General features: G+C 25.1%; 1 protein-coding gene across 1 annotated transcript in view; it reads right to left on the bottom strand.

The window, feature by feature from the left end:
* Positions 1-7,416: 7,416 nt before the first annotated feature.
* Positions 7,417-19,145, bottom strand: part of sima (HIF-1 transcription factor component sima) — a 48,997-nt gene continuing 37,268 nt past the window's right edge. Inside the window, exons 8-14 of the mRNA XM_011506372.1 lie at positions 16,009-16,261; positions 14,913-15,135; positions 14,139-14,503; positions 12,029-12,267; positions 11,568-11,707; positions 10,901-11,328; positions 7,417-8,033 (exon numbers count right to left, since the gene is read on the bottom strand). Coding sequence (XP_011504674.1) covers positions 7,776-8,033; positions 10,901-11,328; positions 11,568-11,707; positions 12,029-12,267; positions 14,139-14,503; positions 14,913-15,135; positions 16,009-16,261 — 1,906 coding nt within the window. The 3' untranslated portion in view covers positions 7,417-7,775. The remainder of the gene's footprint in view (positions 8,034-10,900; positions 11,329-11,567; positions 11,708-12,028; positions 12,268-14,138; positions 14,504-14,912; positions 15,136-16,008; positions 16,262-19,145) is intronic.

Here is a 19,145-nt window from a genome sequence, read left to right as displayed (position 1 = left end):
TAGTAGAGGAGTAACTTAACGAAATTTAAAATAAGAAAAACATGAAAGAGAGATAATCGACACAAGAGATTAATAGACAAAAATAGAAAGAAATATAAAACAGTTAATTTTGTTAAGGTACTGCATAATCGCAATTTATTTAAATTTATAAGTATGTCGAGAAACAAAAATGCGATAAATAAAGGTAAAATGAGCTTCAATAATTGAAAATGAGCGCAGATTCTTATTTTTAGAATGAAAATATAAAGAAAAGTTTTGCGATATTTGCACGAAGTTATTCGTATAATTTAGTAGAAACACACGAAGAAGACCAATAGTACCAAGAAATAAAGAAATTCATTAATCTTAGAGTAGGTCTCTTAATAGAATATAAGAAATATAAGAAATGTATATGCGACTTAAGGTCACGGTAAGGTTCAACTCCAATATGTATTGAAAGCAAGTTACAAATTAAATGTTAAACAAAATTATGATACATGAGTGAGTTGAAACATTAAAATAACTTGTACATTATTGTATTTATACAGAAGCTTGTATACGTATTGTAGAGAAATATATATTGTAGAACTGACATAGTGAGAGCATGAGAGATAGATAAATAATGAGGAAAAAGAAAGAGATAAAACGAGAGATGAATGTGTGTACACAAGTATGTCCTCAAAGCACCAATTTTAATGTAAAACTCTTCAATGTATAAAAATGTAATAGAAAATTATTCACGAAATCATCATACAAATCAGTTTAATTGGTGAATATTCAGTGATTGTAGAAAAATGCAAATGTATAGAAATAGAAACGACTAAAACAATATGAGAAAAGAGAAAAAGTAAGCGCAAGTTTAGAGAAATAACATACACAATTTTCTTATTTTTGTCTATCGCTAATTTTATTATATCCATAAAATGAGAATCTATATTTATTTCAAATATAAAATTTACCAGTTGTATAGATTCATCGTATCTAGTACATTTCCATTTTAAATCTATCTTTTATCGCAAATAAATTATTGATTAAAGTTAGTAAATAACTTAAATAATTTTGCTCTTTTTCTAAATGTAATTAATTTACTTGATGCGTATTAAATTATAAGATTAATAATAAGACTTAAATTAAAACAGAAATTATAAGTCTCATAATATTTTTACGAGTTATACTACCTTGTATAGAAAGTGAGAAGTCCCTTAATCCTTGGTAACTCGAGCAAAGAAGAGCTTTTCCGATTTGCTCTTGACCCGGTATCGAAGATAAAGCAACAGAGGAATCAAATAAAAATGCTGATAACATCTAAATACCTATCACAAAATATAAATACATTCCCACAGACGCATGCACGCATTAGTCGCTTTTTGCAAAGCCTCCATACTATGCTTATTGATTATACATACGATTAAATATACAAACATGTGCACCCTTGCTCGTACGTATATATTTTATGTGTAAAACTGCGCAAATAAGAGTAGTAATAAGAAAGAGTTGTGTATATCGAGAAAGTAATAAACGGTGAAAAATAAATGTGAAACGTTATTCAAGTACAACAAACGATCTTTCTTTAAATTTTTATTTTATGTTTTTTGCGTATATAAATTGTGATTATATAAGTGTAATTATAATCACGATAACCATGGATAAAACTTTTTTATATTGCATACAATTTGGATACCTTTAATAATAGTTTTATTGTATTAAAAATTCAAATATTTTAAAGTTGTACGATATTGCTTTGGATAAAAAGATTACCAAATAATATGAATACATTCAATTTATTGTTTGTAAGAATAATATTTTATTTACAATTAAATCATATTGTATTTTTGATTAGTTTTTTATTTACCTTGCATTTATTATGAATTAACAATAAACTTCGTACAAATTTTAATACTTGAGTTTTTTTAATTCGTCTTTATTGTATTTTAAAATGGCGTATAAGAAACTAATGAGATTGACGTCAAAGTAAATAAAAAATGAATCAATAAATAAATTCATATAAAAGCTCATTACTGAATATATATAACAACGTTTGTGATAAATATGGAGTATCAAAAAACATTTAAATAAATAGATGTGTATTTGCGTTGGTGCATGGAAAGGTAGATGGATGGATGCACACGCGCGCGTGTATATAGAACTTTGTGTCGAGCATGCAAGTGAAATGATTCCTTGAATCTGCCATTCGCTTATTCGACTACATGCTACTTTCTTAAAGAAAGTTTACTTAAAAATGTTATTATTATTAATTTATAACCATTACAAAATACGTAGATATATAAATAACATTTTTTTTTAATTTATAAAAGCAAATTATAAAATAAAATTTTATCGTCGTTTATTCGCAAGAGTTAATTACTAATTGCTTCCATGTATTGCTTTAAAAAATATAAAAAATCGATATTTATTAATTGTTGATAATACTTAATTATTGTTGATATAAAAGAGCAAATAAAATATATTTTAACCTTGCATATCTAGTTTACACTATAAGTGGTGCAAAGTTTTTATCTGTATATTCAAGGACTGATCGGTAACTATAAACATATAACACAAATAATAAAATAACTAAGAACTTTATTATCGATACGCATATAAAAAAACAAAATTAAATAAATCTATAGAACTTGATATCGACAAAAGAATTTAATTTCAGATTTTAAGATAAAAAAATCAATATTTAATGATACTTATTTCAATTGGGAAAACTTGTGCAGTAACACTAAAAAAATCATCCTCTTCTCTTTTAAACATTTTTACACAATGATTGAAAAGAACGAGGTGGGGGCCATTATCTAATAGAAATAAAACAATCCAAAATAAACAATATACAGTAGATAAAATATACAAGACAACGAGGAGAACAATACAAATGGATTAAGTGAAAAAAATGTTATGTATCTCTATTTTTCTGTAATTGGCTTTCTTTGTAATTATTTAAAAAATTATAATCATGATACATAATTATTGTTCTTTTAATGATTAATAATATATAATATGTATACAAAAAGAAAAAAAATTTTTATTTTTTTGTTTACATTTATCAGAATTCGGTAATATTAACTTATTAATTTGTAAATATTTATTATTTAATTTTATAAAGAGAATTTGTTATGAAATTATAACAATAATCAATTTATTAATAAGAAAAGATTTAGTGGAGCAAAGACAGAGATTTTAGATAAGCAAGTATACAAAATATAAAATAATTAGGAAAGGTAATTAATTCAGAGCGACAATTTGCTTTTCCTAGATTTCGTCAGTCAGTAGGGTCAAGGAGATTGACAATTTTGTAAATTGAAATTTCAAATTTTAAATTTGTAAATGCATATATATTTATTTATGGATAATAGACAGTTACGGATTGTATATTAAAATACCCTATACCGAATTTAAATTTTTTGTCTTAATTTTTTTCGTCAGATTCCTGTACATTACGAAACATGTATTTTTCTTTCCTCTGTATTGCTAATAAAGTTCGATTCTTGTTAATTGTTTATATTTATTTACCTTATAATTTATTACACGAGTAACGAAACATCAAAAATATTAAAAATTAATAAATTTATACTTTTTACAAGTTATTGATTTTATAACGTTGTTCTGTTTAAAATTACAAATGTACTTTCCACAGTATTACTTTGGTAGCAGCAATCATTGTAAATCTCTTAGTATTAGACATTAAAAACAGTTGAATTCTTTACTATTTTATATGCATTTAGGTAACACAATAACTTTTGTTTATTAATTTAATATTAACAAAAATAGTAAATTAAATAAGTAATTAATAGTTATTCAGACCTAATATTTTTATTCTATTTCTAGCAAATAAAATGTAATTTCATAAATTATATTTTCATAAATAATTTTGTATTTTTATGTACTATAATATTCATTACATTAAACTATATTAAATACAGCAATACAATATTTCTATACTGAAATAATTAAATTGAATATTGTATTAATCTGGACCAGAAATATTAAATTCGTATTCAACTCATTAATTTCTTTTATATTCAAAATTTAAAAGAATTAACATGTAAAATAAAATATAATATTTGTGTAAAGAAACGTCTATAAAATTGAAGGTTTTATTTCAGTATTTTTTTAACCTATTTTATTCTAATTCTGATTATTTCTTGTTATTTTAAAGGTGAATATATCATTTTAATGCATAAATTGTTCGAATCTATTTTATTGTATAATGTACGTTTTTATACATAATCATGTAAATATTAATTAAGTAGTAACAAACTTTTTTCAACTATACTATATTATATTATATGGTGCATCAATATCATACAATTAATAATTTCTAATAAAAGTTCGAATAAAATTTCTGAAGAAGACGTTAAATTATAAAATTAGATCTGTAACATATAGAATAGATTTCCAAGATACTAATTTGATGTTAAAATTTTCCAACAAAAACATTTATATTTTGACGCAATGCATGAAGATAGTTCATTATCGTTAATAAATAAAATAGTATGCGAAAATTTTATACCGAATAATCTTTAACTAAAAGTATTCGATAGTCATTTGTAAATACCAGAACAATGAATTTCAATAGAAAAATTGCTACCAAAAATGTATATTACAATTATATAGAAGCATAACATATTTGAATTATAAAATATAGAATGATTGTAAATTTAAAATATTCATGAATATTCTGATTTAAACAAGACAAAGAAGTATAAAATTTAATAAATTAGGAATGTAATAATAAATTTAAATTAATATAAAAAGTAGCAATAGCAAATTTTTAAACTAATTTCATATTATTAAATAAAGTAAATAAAAAGAAACATACAATTAAATCTGTCCGTTAGTTAATCATAAAAAAGAACAGCATATAGAAAATTAATAAATTATAAAAACGATAAATGAATTTTTTAAAGTATAATTTTTAAAATAACAATAAAATTGTAATAAATGTTTTGAGAAGAAAAATAATGAAATTAATTCTAAAATTAATTTTTTAAAAACTTATCAAACTTAAACTGGAAATTTTTACAATATAAATAAAACTGTTTTTAATACACGTGATTGAAACTAATATTATAATAAATTTCAGTTAACAATTATATTTCGAGAACTTCTAAAATAGGCTAGAGTAAACGCAAGTGATTTATAATATTGTAATTGATCTTCCTCTACACAGTCAATCAGTATGCGTAAAAGCCATCAGAAGTCCCAGAATCCAAGCACATCAGTTTGCAGTTCTTGTTAATGACATTAACAGAAGTACCCCCAACGAATATACCATTAACACACATACTGATCACTAGGATATCCAATATAGACAATAGTATTACATGTAGAAAATATTTCTTTACTACTTGTAACTACAGATCCTGTAAGTTTTCTCTTTTTTCTCTTTCTGCATGTGTTTTTGCCTTAGTCGATCTTTGCATCTAAATTGTTTTACACAAACGTTTCATAAATACAGAAAAATTTTTTATCCTACAATTATTACATCAATAGTTTTATTTGTGAACTACTGATTCGTAAAAATTGAAATATTTAAAAATATTTTAATTTTATTACTGGTAACATACGTATTATTTTACATAATATAGCATTAATAACCATTTTGAAATCTTGAAATTATTTGATATTATTGTTTAAACACATTTTGAAAAGCAGAGAAATAAAAGAATATTAATTGTTCAATAACGATTATCTAATTATCTAATTTTTTATGCTTTATCAATTTTTAATACGTTTAGAATTTCTTTGTAAATAGAAAATTTTTAAATCAATATTTGTTAAATCATTGTTTTAAAAATATATCATAGAAAAGGTAAACAAATAGTTATAATATAATATTTTATAATTGTGTATTTTCATAAAATGCAAAATATATTTATATTAACTTAAGTAAATATTATATAACGTTTACAATAGCTTATTCTGTATTAATGTTATGAATCTCCATCACATTTGATATTATATGTTTCACCTATCTTTTATATAGATTACAGATAAGAAATACAATGTTTTTATAGCGTTATATTTGCATATTTCTGCTTTTTTTTCCACATATAAGCAATTATATGTCTTATTTGATCCCAATTATCCACACTCATTGATTCTTTATATGGCAGTTACTCGAAAGAGTTTTTAACATTAAATAATTTTATTTATTTATTTTTACAAATTCAGTTAAAACTCTATGCCGATTAATTTATTCATTTTGTTTTTTCGACATTACTATATAACTTTTTTAACTTTAATTGTTTTTTTTTAACTATGTTTAAAAACGTTATTTGTCTTTGATCATGCAAGTGACGAATGATTGTTACATAATCATGCTATTTTATCTATTATTATATAATTAGTATAAATAATAAAAGTAATCTTTATACCTTTATTATATGTTTGTAAATAATCAGTTTATGTAATGTATTGTACATGTCTGTTGCATTTTTTAGTATACAATATAAACGCAGTGTAATATAAAATTCGACCTAAATAAAAAAAACAAACATGGAAATAACTATTGTTACCATTTATACAAATATTTTTCAAAATAAATTGTAGGTTTTGCAATGAAAATTAAATATATTAACACCCCCGTAAATATAAAATATTTAATGTAAACCTAGGGTTTAAATGTAGCATTTAAAATTCAATTTCATCAGAAATATCAACTAATATTAAAAAAAGAAACTTCAAATGCCATCGATTTATAATTGTAATTTTTAAGTTATTTTTAACTCAAATGATTCAAATATATACTATATTAATTGTTTCCTAAAACAATTATATACTAAAATGGTAATAAATTCATACAGATACACAGGAAACGTTAATCTTTTTTTAGTTATATATATATTTTAATATTTTTATCATTACAAATTTTATTAATTTTATATTCATAATTAATTAAATATTTATAAAAATTTATTTATTGTAATTTGCAAAAAATGTTATCTAAATAATAATAGGAAAATATACTAGAAAATATACTAGAAAATAATAGAGTAAATTAGGAGATGTAAAAATTTAGATAGATTGTATACAAACTAAGACAATTTATTACATAAAATAATTCCAAATAACCTTTTTCATAATTTCATCAGTAAAACAATATAACAAGTAAAGAAAAAAAAGAGGTTAAATAAAAATGGATTCCTTTTTTTTAATTAAATATGTATACAGAAGAGGTGATATTTGCATTTACAACACGGAGGAAATATTACAGAAATTTTACTATCCCATTATCATACTCATGTATAGAAAAAACAAACAATATCTACATTTATATAAATGATTAAAATTTAATTTGTGTTGTATATAATTTATTGAAACTTGTATCAATAAAATTATATCGGAAAAGTATTGATAATGATTTTAATATAATTACCTCACTAAAATTACGTATGCTATAATGCTTTTCTTTTACAGAGCAATATTGAATTTTGGTTTAGTAGCAAAAATCACTCAGAATATTTTATCTCAAGATAAAGTAATACATATCTTTGTATAAAATATGGATATTCGCATAGATCATATAAATTGCAATGGCAAACAATTCCACAAACGTATAAGAACGTGGTATTTTCTCCGTATTGCCAGCCTCCCTTTTTCTTCGACAAGTGTATCTCTATTTACATATGTATATTCACAATTAGTAACAAACGATTTCGTGAAAGGCCTCATAAGAGAATTATCATTGTCACCCAGTCATTCTATATTTACTTTGCATATACATTCATATCCCCCCACCCTCCTCATAACTCAACCTGTTTACATCTTGCCTAAATCTTTAACTCGTATCAAGCAAGATTGGGTTCGAGGGTACGCAGGAGCTCGTCACTCTCGTGTACAATGCTTGCAGTACTTATGAAGCCGAGTTCCTCCTCATAATTTATAGGCTCGTAAACTTTTTGACGCTTACTGGAGCCAAAGTTTGGCGTACTGTTCGACCATTGGGGTACATGTTGGAGTTGCTCTTCGATGTATATCTGTAGGTTCGAAGGTTTTTGATGATTTCCCGACATCCTCTCATCGAACTGACTCTCAAGATCTTGGACCTACGGGCCAAATAAATTCGTTAGTCAAATGTATAACTATCTACAGGTTTGCTCGATTTCTTTATATGCGTAAATTAAATTAATGGCTACTCTTATAGAGAATTTACTGCACAAATCCGCTTTGTAAGGATAATTTATTGATACGCTTCTTAATATAAAGCGTATTTTAAATTGTTGAAAAATTCATTTTTACATTGGTTTTGCTAAGTTTCATCGAGACTTTACAAACACAAATATTTTTCTTTATTTATATTAATAGAAAATTTTAATGACATTACTTAAATATTAAAACTTATACAAATTTTATTTAAATATTTTATTTATCCATCAAAAAAAGAAGTTTTGTTATAAATTAAATTATATATTAGAAAACAAGAATAATATGTTAACACAAATATGCATTAAGTAAAAATAAATTTTTTTACATTCTATTAACTTTTACTTTTTTCTATTTTATGTTTTGGTATATTAAATATTATATAGTATAAAATATAATATATATATATATTTTATTATATAAATATATATAATATTAAATATTATATATTATATAGTATAATTTCACTTATAACATACAATTTATATAATTAAATTAGTCAATATTTTTTTACTCAATTTCCAAATATTTAAAAAAAAGATTACCTTATAGCTTAAATATAAAACTACAAATAAATAAAATATTAATATTATCAAGTACTCTTTTTTTAATTTTAAAATTAATACATTGAAACAACATAATGTTCTTGTAAAAATTAAATGCTAATGATTTTCTTACCAAAAAATTACTTGCCGGATTAAAAAAAATTTATTGATTAAAAAAACTGCTGCATTTCTAAAGGATGTAAGGGATAATGTCAGAAAAAGCAGAAATGAATTAATGTAAAATGACATAAAAATACATTATTTATTATTATCTATTATGTAATTCTCATATATTTTACTGGAAATTGTAGAATAACAAATTTAGAAAACTATAATATCTAAGTATTATTATTTAAGGAATAGGTCATTATTTTCATATAAAAAATAAATATGTTAAGGATAAGTAGCGATTTCTGAATATTCTATGACTAATTCAGTTATTTAATAACTATTCGTTCTTTTCTTCTAAAAAAAGATACAGCAAAGTTCATTCTGTAGAACAGATGGTACTAATTATTAATAAATATTTATTTAAATAGTATTTTATCAATAATGTTAAGTATATTTTAAAAAATATGAAAGGTAAGTTAATATAAGAATGATTTGAGCAATTTTATGTATGAAAATGAGTGTGAAAACGAACATTTTCAGAAAAATCTTTTATCAAGTAATAAAATTAAGATTAATAAGATATATTGAGAGCACTATGTTCTTACTCATATTATTGACATTAATATCTTATAAATTAAGATTATATTTTAACTTTAGAATTTAAATTAATATTGTTACTATTGAATAATTTGTATAGTAAGACTAATTTTTTTAATTCCTTGAATGCATATTTTCTTAAATTATATTATATGTATAATAATAAATATAGGTATATCATTAATAAATTATATATATTAGTAGCATATTAATATTATATGTACAATTATTTTCTAATCAATTTATTTAATATTATAAATCCTTATAATATTGAAATTCATATGTAGTTGCAATGAATATTATTAAAATGAATTTTAACTAGTCAATAAAATACTATAATACAACACTTATAAGAACAAAGAATATATATGCTAGTACATAAAATATTTAATTTGAAAATGAAAAACTAAGGACCGAAACAAAGAAAATTTTACAAAAGATGAAAAATGTTAGCTAAGTAGAGGAAGTGGATTTGAGATAAGGAATTGAAACGCAGCAGAAGTCATATTTTGTAGACGATCATTTTTTATATTATGTATTTCAGTTTAACGATTGATCAACAATTTATATATTTACATATATAAATATATACACACATGTATATATAATTTATATACATGTCTATATATACATGTATATGTATATGTATATATATTTTCTATATATATTTTTTTTGTCTTCAATATGTACACAATATTAACTCAAGAGAGCGGGAACATCGCCTTCTTTGTAGATAAAAATTCCTTTTTTAAATGTTAAACTACTTTTGCTTATCTTTTCTCTCTTGTTCTTATCGCATAAATATTAATCTCGTTTCTGACAGTCTTTTTTATTGTATTAATATTAATATTAACAGCTTCTCAGGCATCTACTAGTACTTGACACTACATTATTTTTTTTTATGTTATTTTTGTTCATACTTAGATATTCACAGTTGCATGCGAATATAGATAGGCGTTTATGTGTTGCCGACGCGTACGCCTTCAATTGATTTGAACTGAATATTTATATAAATTTTTAAGTTTTTACAAACAATTGTTCACAAAATGAAATTCCGATAGAAAAATACAGAAACCCGGTACTAAGCTTTAACAATCTCGTATGCGTTTTAGGTCCAAATTGTAAGCATAAACGCTTATACAAGTTTGATATATTGTTTATCGTGTGTAACATACGGTTTTACAAACACTTGTTCGTTCATACTTATCGGCAGGATTATAATTGTTCCGGCTTGCGCATATATAGAATTTATACATACATAAGATACGCGGAATAATAAAGTCCAGTTACCAGACTGGCATTTGATATCAAGTATGTTAAAAAAGAACGCGATTACAGAAAGAATAACGTATGATGATTAAACTTCTAATTTGTTATCTTTCCCTTTTGTACATTTGTGCCACTTATAACAAAGATAAGGTGCGCTTCAATGTTTTTGAATTCATAGTTCATTTATTTGTTATGCCCTTCGAGGTTCTCGAATTTTGCTTAGTCAAGCACACGTAACCGGCACTCACGTCGCAGCCGGAAACTAGCAAATTCATCAGAACGCTGTTTGATTGTTGTTGTTGTAACTGATGCTGATGTTGATGTGACTTTGTTTTCCCACCTCCATCATCCTCAATGATGATTTTATGTAAGTTTTGTATTCGGCAGAGACTTGAGTCCTCGTAGATGTTATTGCCATTTCGACTCCATGTGTCCAATGTCACCTGATTCTGCCAATTTCGGTTTTTTGTAGCCTGTTGGGAAGCCAATTGCTGAAGCAGTGGGCTGTTTTCAATTGACACGGACAGAATACTTTCGAGACTGGAGAGATTATTATTATTGGTGATATTGCTATCATTGTGCTTAATACGTTTAATTTCATGATTGGACTTATTGCAGAATGTGTGCACGCGTTTATTTGTGCGTTCTCGATCGGCAGTGATGTTCTTTGTAGTATCTGAAAGAAGATATTTGTTCGTTGATTCTAAAAACATTCTCAGCTATAAATGTGGTCATTCTTTTTATTGTCTCTTTCAGTAATAAATTTATTTCTATTAAAAAATTAATTTTATTTTTATGATTTTTTAAATTAAAATACTATAAATTAAATAATCAATTAAGTCATTGCAAGAAATGTAATTTAGATCACATTAAAGTATTTATAATATTATTACAGATATGAGTAATAATACTAACTTTTTAAATTAATTTGTCCTAGGCCATGTGTTGGATTAACGAGAGTTTCTTCACGATCCTTAATCTTCTTTGAACTTATTTCACTAGTTAGTAACTGAGCTAAACTGGAATTTGCATTGTCTTCGCCCGTATCCGTTAACCTATACGAAAAACAATAAAAAATATTGACAATTAGCAATTAGAAAAAGAAATATAGCTGAATCATTAATAGACTTGGTTAGATTTTCATGATATTTTAACATATAAGAATAGCATTTAATTATATACGTACGTATGATTGAAATTAGTTGTATTACAATACCAAATAAATATAAGAAATGCTTTTAAAAATGTTCTACAAGAATGTTAACATTCAATGCATTATTAAAGAAAAGCAAAAAAAAAACAAAAAACAAAAAACATTTGAATGCACTAGTAAAAAAAAAATATTACATCAAATGAAATACAGCCCTTGTTCCTACCATTTAGACTTTTTATCAGTGGATTGACTTGGACTCCACATAACCATGTCGTCACTGATAAGTAATTGTAGAGCTTCGTCTTGGTCGGACATCGGTATATATGGAGCTCGCAGTGTCAGCTCGTCATCAGCCATGACATCGCTGATGCTCAGCATTAACATCTCGTCTTCGAAAAGGCCACTATCTCCGCTACCGTTCGGACTACTCAAAGAATCACCGGCACCACTGCCTTCCGGGCTCTTAAATAGATGCATATACATAGATGTTGAAAGGGCATTTTCAGATACTTAACAAATTTTTTTTTAAGGCTATGAAGTTATTATAATACTTTTTTGTAATAATTCATTGCAAGTTGTGGTTTGCTAACTGTAGCTATATATAGCTACAGCAGACGGTACAGATGTATAAACTAACTTTATTCAGATTTCATTATTATAATAAGTAATTATGAAGTGAAAAAGTTAATTCTAAAAAAATAATGTCGATCCTCTTTCTTTTAATGGAAAAATATTGCTTCGGATTTTTTAATTTTTTTAAGCTAAAAGTTTTATATCACATTTAGAGCTGATGTACTGCAATGTTTATATTTTATTTCTAAAGACATAAAAGAACACTAATTAGAAAACAAACGTAAGCCATATAATGATCTCAAAATTATCATAATCTACTCATCAATTTTCTAAACTTAGTATCGCGATTACGTGATTAATCTTTTTTTAATTATAAAATTAATGGAATTTCTCAAATTATTCATTGAATATTAAAAATCTGTAAATTACAAAAATTACATTTAGTATATAAGTATAATATTAAGCTATACTATTAAGTAAATATAGATTTATATGAATTATTGTCAATAAACTAATCTTTATACTATTATGTAATCGAGTTATCCTGAGAGAAAAAGTATTGTATAAATAATCATGTATTATTTATACAAATTTCCTACATAAACTAAATTTCCATTTTTAAATAATTAAGAACTTTCGAATTAAAAATAAAGTATGTATTGAATTTAGCAAAATATAGAATTTATATAACATTTTGTTATTTATTAATACTTGACCTTTATTCTAAAAGTAAAACTTTGAAATAAAAATTGAATCAATATAACTTAAAAATTTAAATTATTAATGAAATGAAATCATTCATAAATTTATAAAAATTAAATTTTCAAACATAAAAATATTAAAGAGCAAACCAATTGATTATTTCTATAAAAGTTAAAATAAAACGTGATTGTAATTTCTTACGTATAACCTATATGTTAGTAATATTTTATGTTTATATTTAAAAATAAAACACATTATTGTTTACATTAATTAATTTTTAAATCTGAATTGTTAAATTTAAATAAATGATATCTTTAGAATAATTTTCGTTAAATTTGAAATATGAAATCTATAATTAGTTAATAACAAAATTTAACTAACGAGTGCTTGATTTAGTATTATTATTTCTTAATAATAAAACAATCATCAATACTAATTTTTAACATGATATCTAAGCATCTCAATAAGTATACTTAATTTAATGAAAGTTAAATTAATTATATAAATTAACTTAACTATTCCTAAGAATACATTTTAGGAGATACATAGCTGCTCTAACTGTAAAATGATATTCTTATATTTAAATATACAGTATATCTTGTATGCAAACTACGTTAAAATTAGATAAAGTTTATTCTAGAAATTTGAGCATGGTAATTGGTATCTGTGATTTTGTTCTGTATTTTCGTTATTACCTATTTATAAAGTAAATAAATACCGGTAATGAGTCAACAGCGACTAAAATATGGGAAAATGTCATATATAATGACAGATTGGTTTTGTATTGCAAAATAAGCTTATAATTAGGATAAAGAAAGTAGAGATTTGTTGTATATTTTATCTATTTGTATATAATATATGTATTTACAACGAATTGTAAATGGTCTAAAGATTCCAATTACATATTTCTTTAATTGCTGCCTTATGAAATGATAATTAAGAAATTTAATAGTAATTGTTTAAAGATAAGTATGAAGGTCTGTTAAAGAAAAAAGAACTGAAGAGATAAAAGGTTGGTTTCAAAGCGCCGATTGAAAAGGAAAGAAAAGGAAACGAACTTTGGATAGCGTCGGCGAGTGAAGATCCGTGGTGAGACTACAGCGACTGGGCGAGTCTCTATAAATGAAGGGATCGCCGCTGTCAGTTGAACAAAATTTGTTCCTTCTCATTGATTCGCCAAGTATCGCTTGTTCAGGTTCCTTGTTTTGACAGGGGATGTTGGAGATCACAGGACCGTTACAGACGGATTCAGTAAGTTCCGGAGTGCCAGACGGCAGTTCGGGACTTAGTAGCGGACAATAGTTTGTGTGCAGAATGAACTCGTCGAGCATATCGCTCAAGAAAGGTGGATCTTCGAGGGGCACGCACACGTCTCCCGCAGTAGGTGCAAGGTGTGTCAAGTCTTCAGGCTCATCCTTTAACACTAAAAAACCAAAGGTTAAAACACGAAATCTTGAGAATACGAGCAAGTTATTTCCGTCAGAATTCTTGGTACAATAATCGATCGGACCCAATTTAAAATTATTTTTTTTCAAAATTTAATTAATTTTAATTAGATTTGAACTATTTTTTAATTGGTAAGTAAAATACTAAATACGCGAAATGCACGAAAATATATACCTCCTGGTTGAATTACCGTACGTTAGTGAATAAACTTTTGTTTCCGTTTACATTAAAATGTCGCTGTACTTGTAGTATACGTGCATCTCAATATACTTATGAATGTACTGTACAGATTTGCTTTCATTGGGTAAGAATTTAAGTTAGCAAGTACAACGAATGCCTTAAAAAGAAAATGTGTGCATTTTTAGATACAGATGCGGTGATCTTACTGGTGAGGCCTGGTTGGTCTTCGCTGAAAGTGAGGAAGCCCTTGTTCATATCCTTAGTACGAGGCGCAAAGATACTCGCGGTCGCGGTTTGTGGTGGAGGTCTGCTGCTATTGTTACTAATTGGTGTTTGGTAGATAGGTGAATCCGGAATCGATGAAGTTATATAGACAGGCGGCAACTGCTGTTTGAGTTCCACTTCACACACTGGTGAGTTCACATTGACCTGGAAGATGTGTAAAAATCAAGCGGTTATTTATTCTGTATACGTGTTACTAATCTTATTATACGTTATTGTATGCACTTTCCCCGCCTAATTCAAATCAGAAGTAACCGTATTTTATAGTTTATCTAACTATACGTACGTAAATGCAAGCACGAATAAGTTTCCCTAATGGAAAAACGAAAACTTTTCATCATTTTTTTATTTATAGTATATTAATTAAAATTTATTACTTTCTTGCTCAATATACGATATTTCTTAAAAACAATAATTATAAATAAAGTAAGTTTAAAACTACTACTTAATCGATTTAAATTTCCTTATATTGAGAAAATAAATAACCCTTTACTGTTACGTTTCAGAATTAATAAATGAAAAATAGCCATTTATTATCTTTAAGAAGCAAGTGCTTTTTGTTTTTGAAAGCAATAATGGATTTATTTAATTGAAATAAAATAAAAAATCTATAGATTTAATGAATTAAATGAAAACAAAATTTTTAAACAAAACTAGAAATATGGTGCATCTAAAAATCTATTCGACAATTTAATACATTTTGCAACAATTGAAAAAACGCTACACAAATATAATAATGTAGAATCAAGTATTGATCGACGATGAAAAATTAAATTTTGCATCTTGATAAAAGTTAGGGGTTCATATTTTTTGTTAAAAATCACAAAAGACTAACGGAAAAACTGATGATCCGTAAAAGTCGTACCTTCGCTTGTAAAACTTATAGTATCATTTACTCGCGTAAAAAATAGATTTATTAATTGACAATAAGAAATAACCACATTCTTAAATGCAGAATTATAGATGAAGGCTGAATTTACGGTACAAGAAATATTTTTAATTAAAAAAAGTGCAACGCACCTTAACATCATTGATATCGTTTTCCTTGTCGTCGAGTTTCAGTCTGACTGCCTGCTGGGGTTTGGTTCGCTCCTGGTAGCGGAATAGAGACGCCGTGACAGAGATGGGCTTGTCGGCGACGGGCTTGCTCGATTCTAAGACCTGAGCTCGTGGTTGAGGTGTCGCTGTGTTCTCTTTCCGATCGTCTTTTAGCCGAGAGTCACGCACCTCCAGTTGGCGAAGACTGTAGACCTCATCCTTGCGCTCGATGCCGCTGAAATGCCCAAAATTGCCAACGCGCTCGACCATTTACTCGAATTTTTTTGTTTATTGCACGTTTGCTTCTCGTTCATCCCGACCGACACTGACCGTTCGTACGCGCTATATCGCGAATTACAATATTCATTTATCCAGGTCTGAATCGACTGTTTTTGGCGGAAGTAGATATGACTTTCCAATTGTAAACTGTTGCATTCCGTGAATGAATTGAAAAGAATTCATGGCATAAACTAGAAAAAATCTTATAGCATAAAGGGTATCTTCCCCACTCACGATATGTGGGTTTCGGTCGAGGTGAACGAGAGCTGATTAGGAGGGCGTACAAATTGGAAATAAGAAAAGCGGTGCGAATGCTCAAATGGTTATACTAAATTTAATCCTTTTATACTTTTAATCACTGCTGATGATTCGATGAAAAGATGAGGTACCGTCGTCTTTCTGTACGATCATTGCTAACCATCACTATACACGAATATAATGTCGAAATAGATTTTTCGGGCGGATTCATCTCTTTTTATGTATCTTTCTTTTTCTAGTCTTCATGTTACAATTTCTGGCACTAATTCTATCTTCAAGAGTCAATTTAACATTATAAAAATGGAGAAGAAGGAAAAAATTAAAAATAAGGTTTGATTAAATAATTTGTCGTAAATGTTATGAGTGTAATTTATCCTGTTGTCATGTTTGGCAAAAGTGGTTTGCCCGATTATAATTTCATACATGATATGTACATACATGATATCTAAATACATATGATGATGTATAAATCCGGTTTATATGCATTTGTTTTACAGGTGAAAATAAATTTTCGACGAAACTATGTTAATATACATTAGTTAATGTTAATATATACATATATCAATGTATTTTACAAGAAAAATATTTATAGATATTTTCCAACATTTTAATATAATTTTATATTTAATATAATTTAATAAGTATAATAATATAAAACTACCCAATTATAAAGTTATATTAAATTAATTTTTAAAGCTAGTCAATTATTATTTACATAAAATAAAGGAATTCTATCTAGTAAAGATATTTTTTGTGAGTTAATCATTTTTAAACAAAACAGATTTTATAAAAATTGATTTCTATAATAAATTTTATAAGTTATTTCTGACCGTTGAATAATTATTTATTAATTTTTTATTTAATTGCAATCCATTTCTTAAACAGATCTCTCTGATTGCTAAAAAACTTGTAATTTTTTATATTGTATTATATATATATAAATATTTATAAAGCATAATAATATATTATATTTGTTTTTTTATGAAGTTAAAGCCGTTAAATTTTTATAACATAAATGAAGTTAAATTACATAAGCTGTTACATATCAAGATTAGTTGATAGTTAGTTTTTATATACTAAATAAATTGTATCAATTAGTTCAACTAGAATACTTAAATAAAAAATAACTAAAAATAGAATGGTATTAGAAAAATAAAAAGAATATTACAACTCCAATCTATTCAAGTAACAAATCTTTATGATACTACATTTTATCTGTTTCCTGATAAGTATATTATTTAAGTACCATATTCTTCATTACTATTTTATATATTATTATATAACTTATATTATTATATATATTGTTTACTAAACGTTGAACGTATATAAGTATATAAATAAGTGTTTTTAATGAATTTCTATAAAGTAGTTATTTCAGTATTAATAGTTTGTATTGAAACGGTGAAGTATGTATCTTTTCGACAATTTCATATTTTACTATAATTGAACTTTGAATACATATATTTTTTACACATAATTTTGCATAGTATAATTGCATACTTCTGTTTTCAATTTCTTTTTTGTTTTTATTTATAATACATTTGATTAGAAATGTATACAAGGTACTAAATTTTTTTATTTAAAATAACAAAACAATTGTTTTTAATTTTGTCGTAACAAAAGCATAATTTCTAGTTTTGAAAATCAGTATCAAAATAACTGCACATAAAAATCAATCATAAAATTTGGTACTGGTTTAAAACAAAAAATTTTAAGTCTCTCAAGTCGAGATTTTTGCTTTGTCTTTTCAATGAATCTCAGAATTTATTATCCTTATCTAATCATGTTTAAAAATTCCGACGATTATAGTTTTGAAATATTTATATATAAAGTCCATAAATCGATCATTTCTTTGGTTTTATTAAAAAACGTATATACTATTTATAATCGTATATTAACTTTTAGAAATTATGATTTTTACATAATATAATTTAATTAAAAATAATATATTTTATAAAAATTCATATTATTATTGATTAATTTTTTAAATAATTTTATTAAATTTGTAAATAATTTTTATAGTTTTTAATTAAAAAGGATAAGTTATATAACAAAAAATTGAATAAAGAGAAAAAATTAAAATATTATTCTGTATTTAATTATTGCATTATAAAATCCTAGAAATAGAAAGTTGAAAGAATTAGGACTAGATAATTTGTTTTCTATAATACTAAAAAGTTTTTTAATCTTTATACGAAAAGTTAGCCGAAAATTTTGACGTAAAAATCATTGTTGGTAACTGCAAGGAATGAGTGCTGTAAACAGTGTTAACGATTTGATAATCATATGAAATTGAAAAATAATGTGTCAGATGAGAAAATCTAAGCCTGCCAACTATTATTTTCTTCCAATTACAAATTTTTATAAATGAGAATCACAGCCTTTGCTGACGAATATATTTGTGCGAATTTGATTATACAATGTTTCTATATTATTCTTATCTTAAATATTTATTCCCATCGATTAAATTTATGACTATTATAGCTTCGGTAAATGTAAGAATTCAATCATAAAGAATACTATGAGTGTACAATACGTGGAATACAAGTACAATTAAAATTGCTTGTATATAGTAAATTATT

Source organism: Ceratosolen solmsi, unplaced genomic scaffold (genome assembly GCF_000503995.2).
Source record: "Ceratosolen solmsi marchali unplaced genomic scaffold, CerSol_1.0 scaffold7, whole genome shotgun sequence".
NCBI lineage: Eukaryota > Metazoa > Arthropoda > Insecta > Hymenoptera > Agaonidae > Ceratosolen > Ceratosolen solmsi.
Note: the sequence above shows the minus strand (reverse complement) of the source record. Positions and strands in the feature narration are given on the sequence as shown.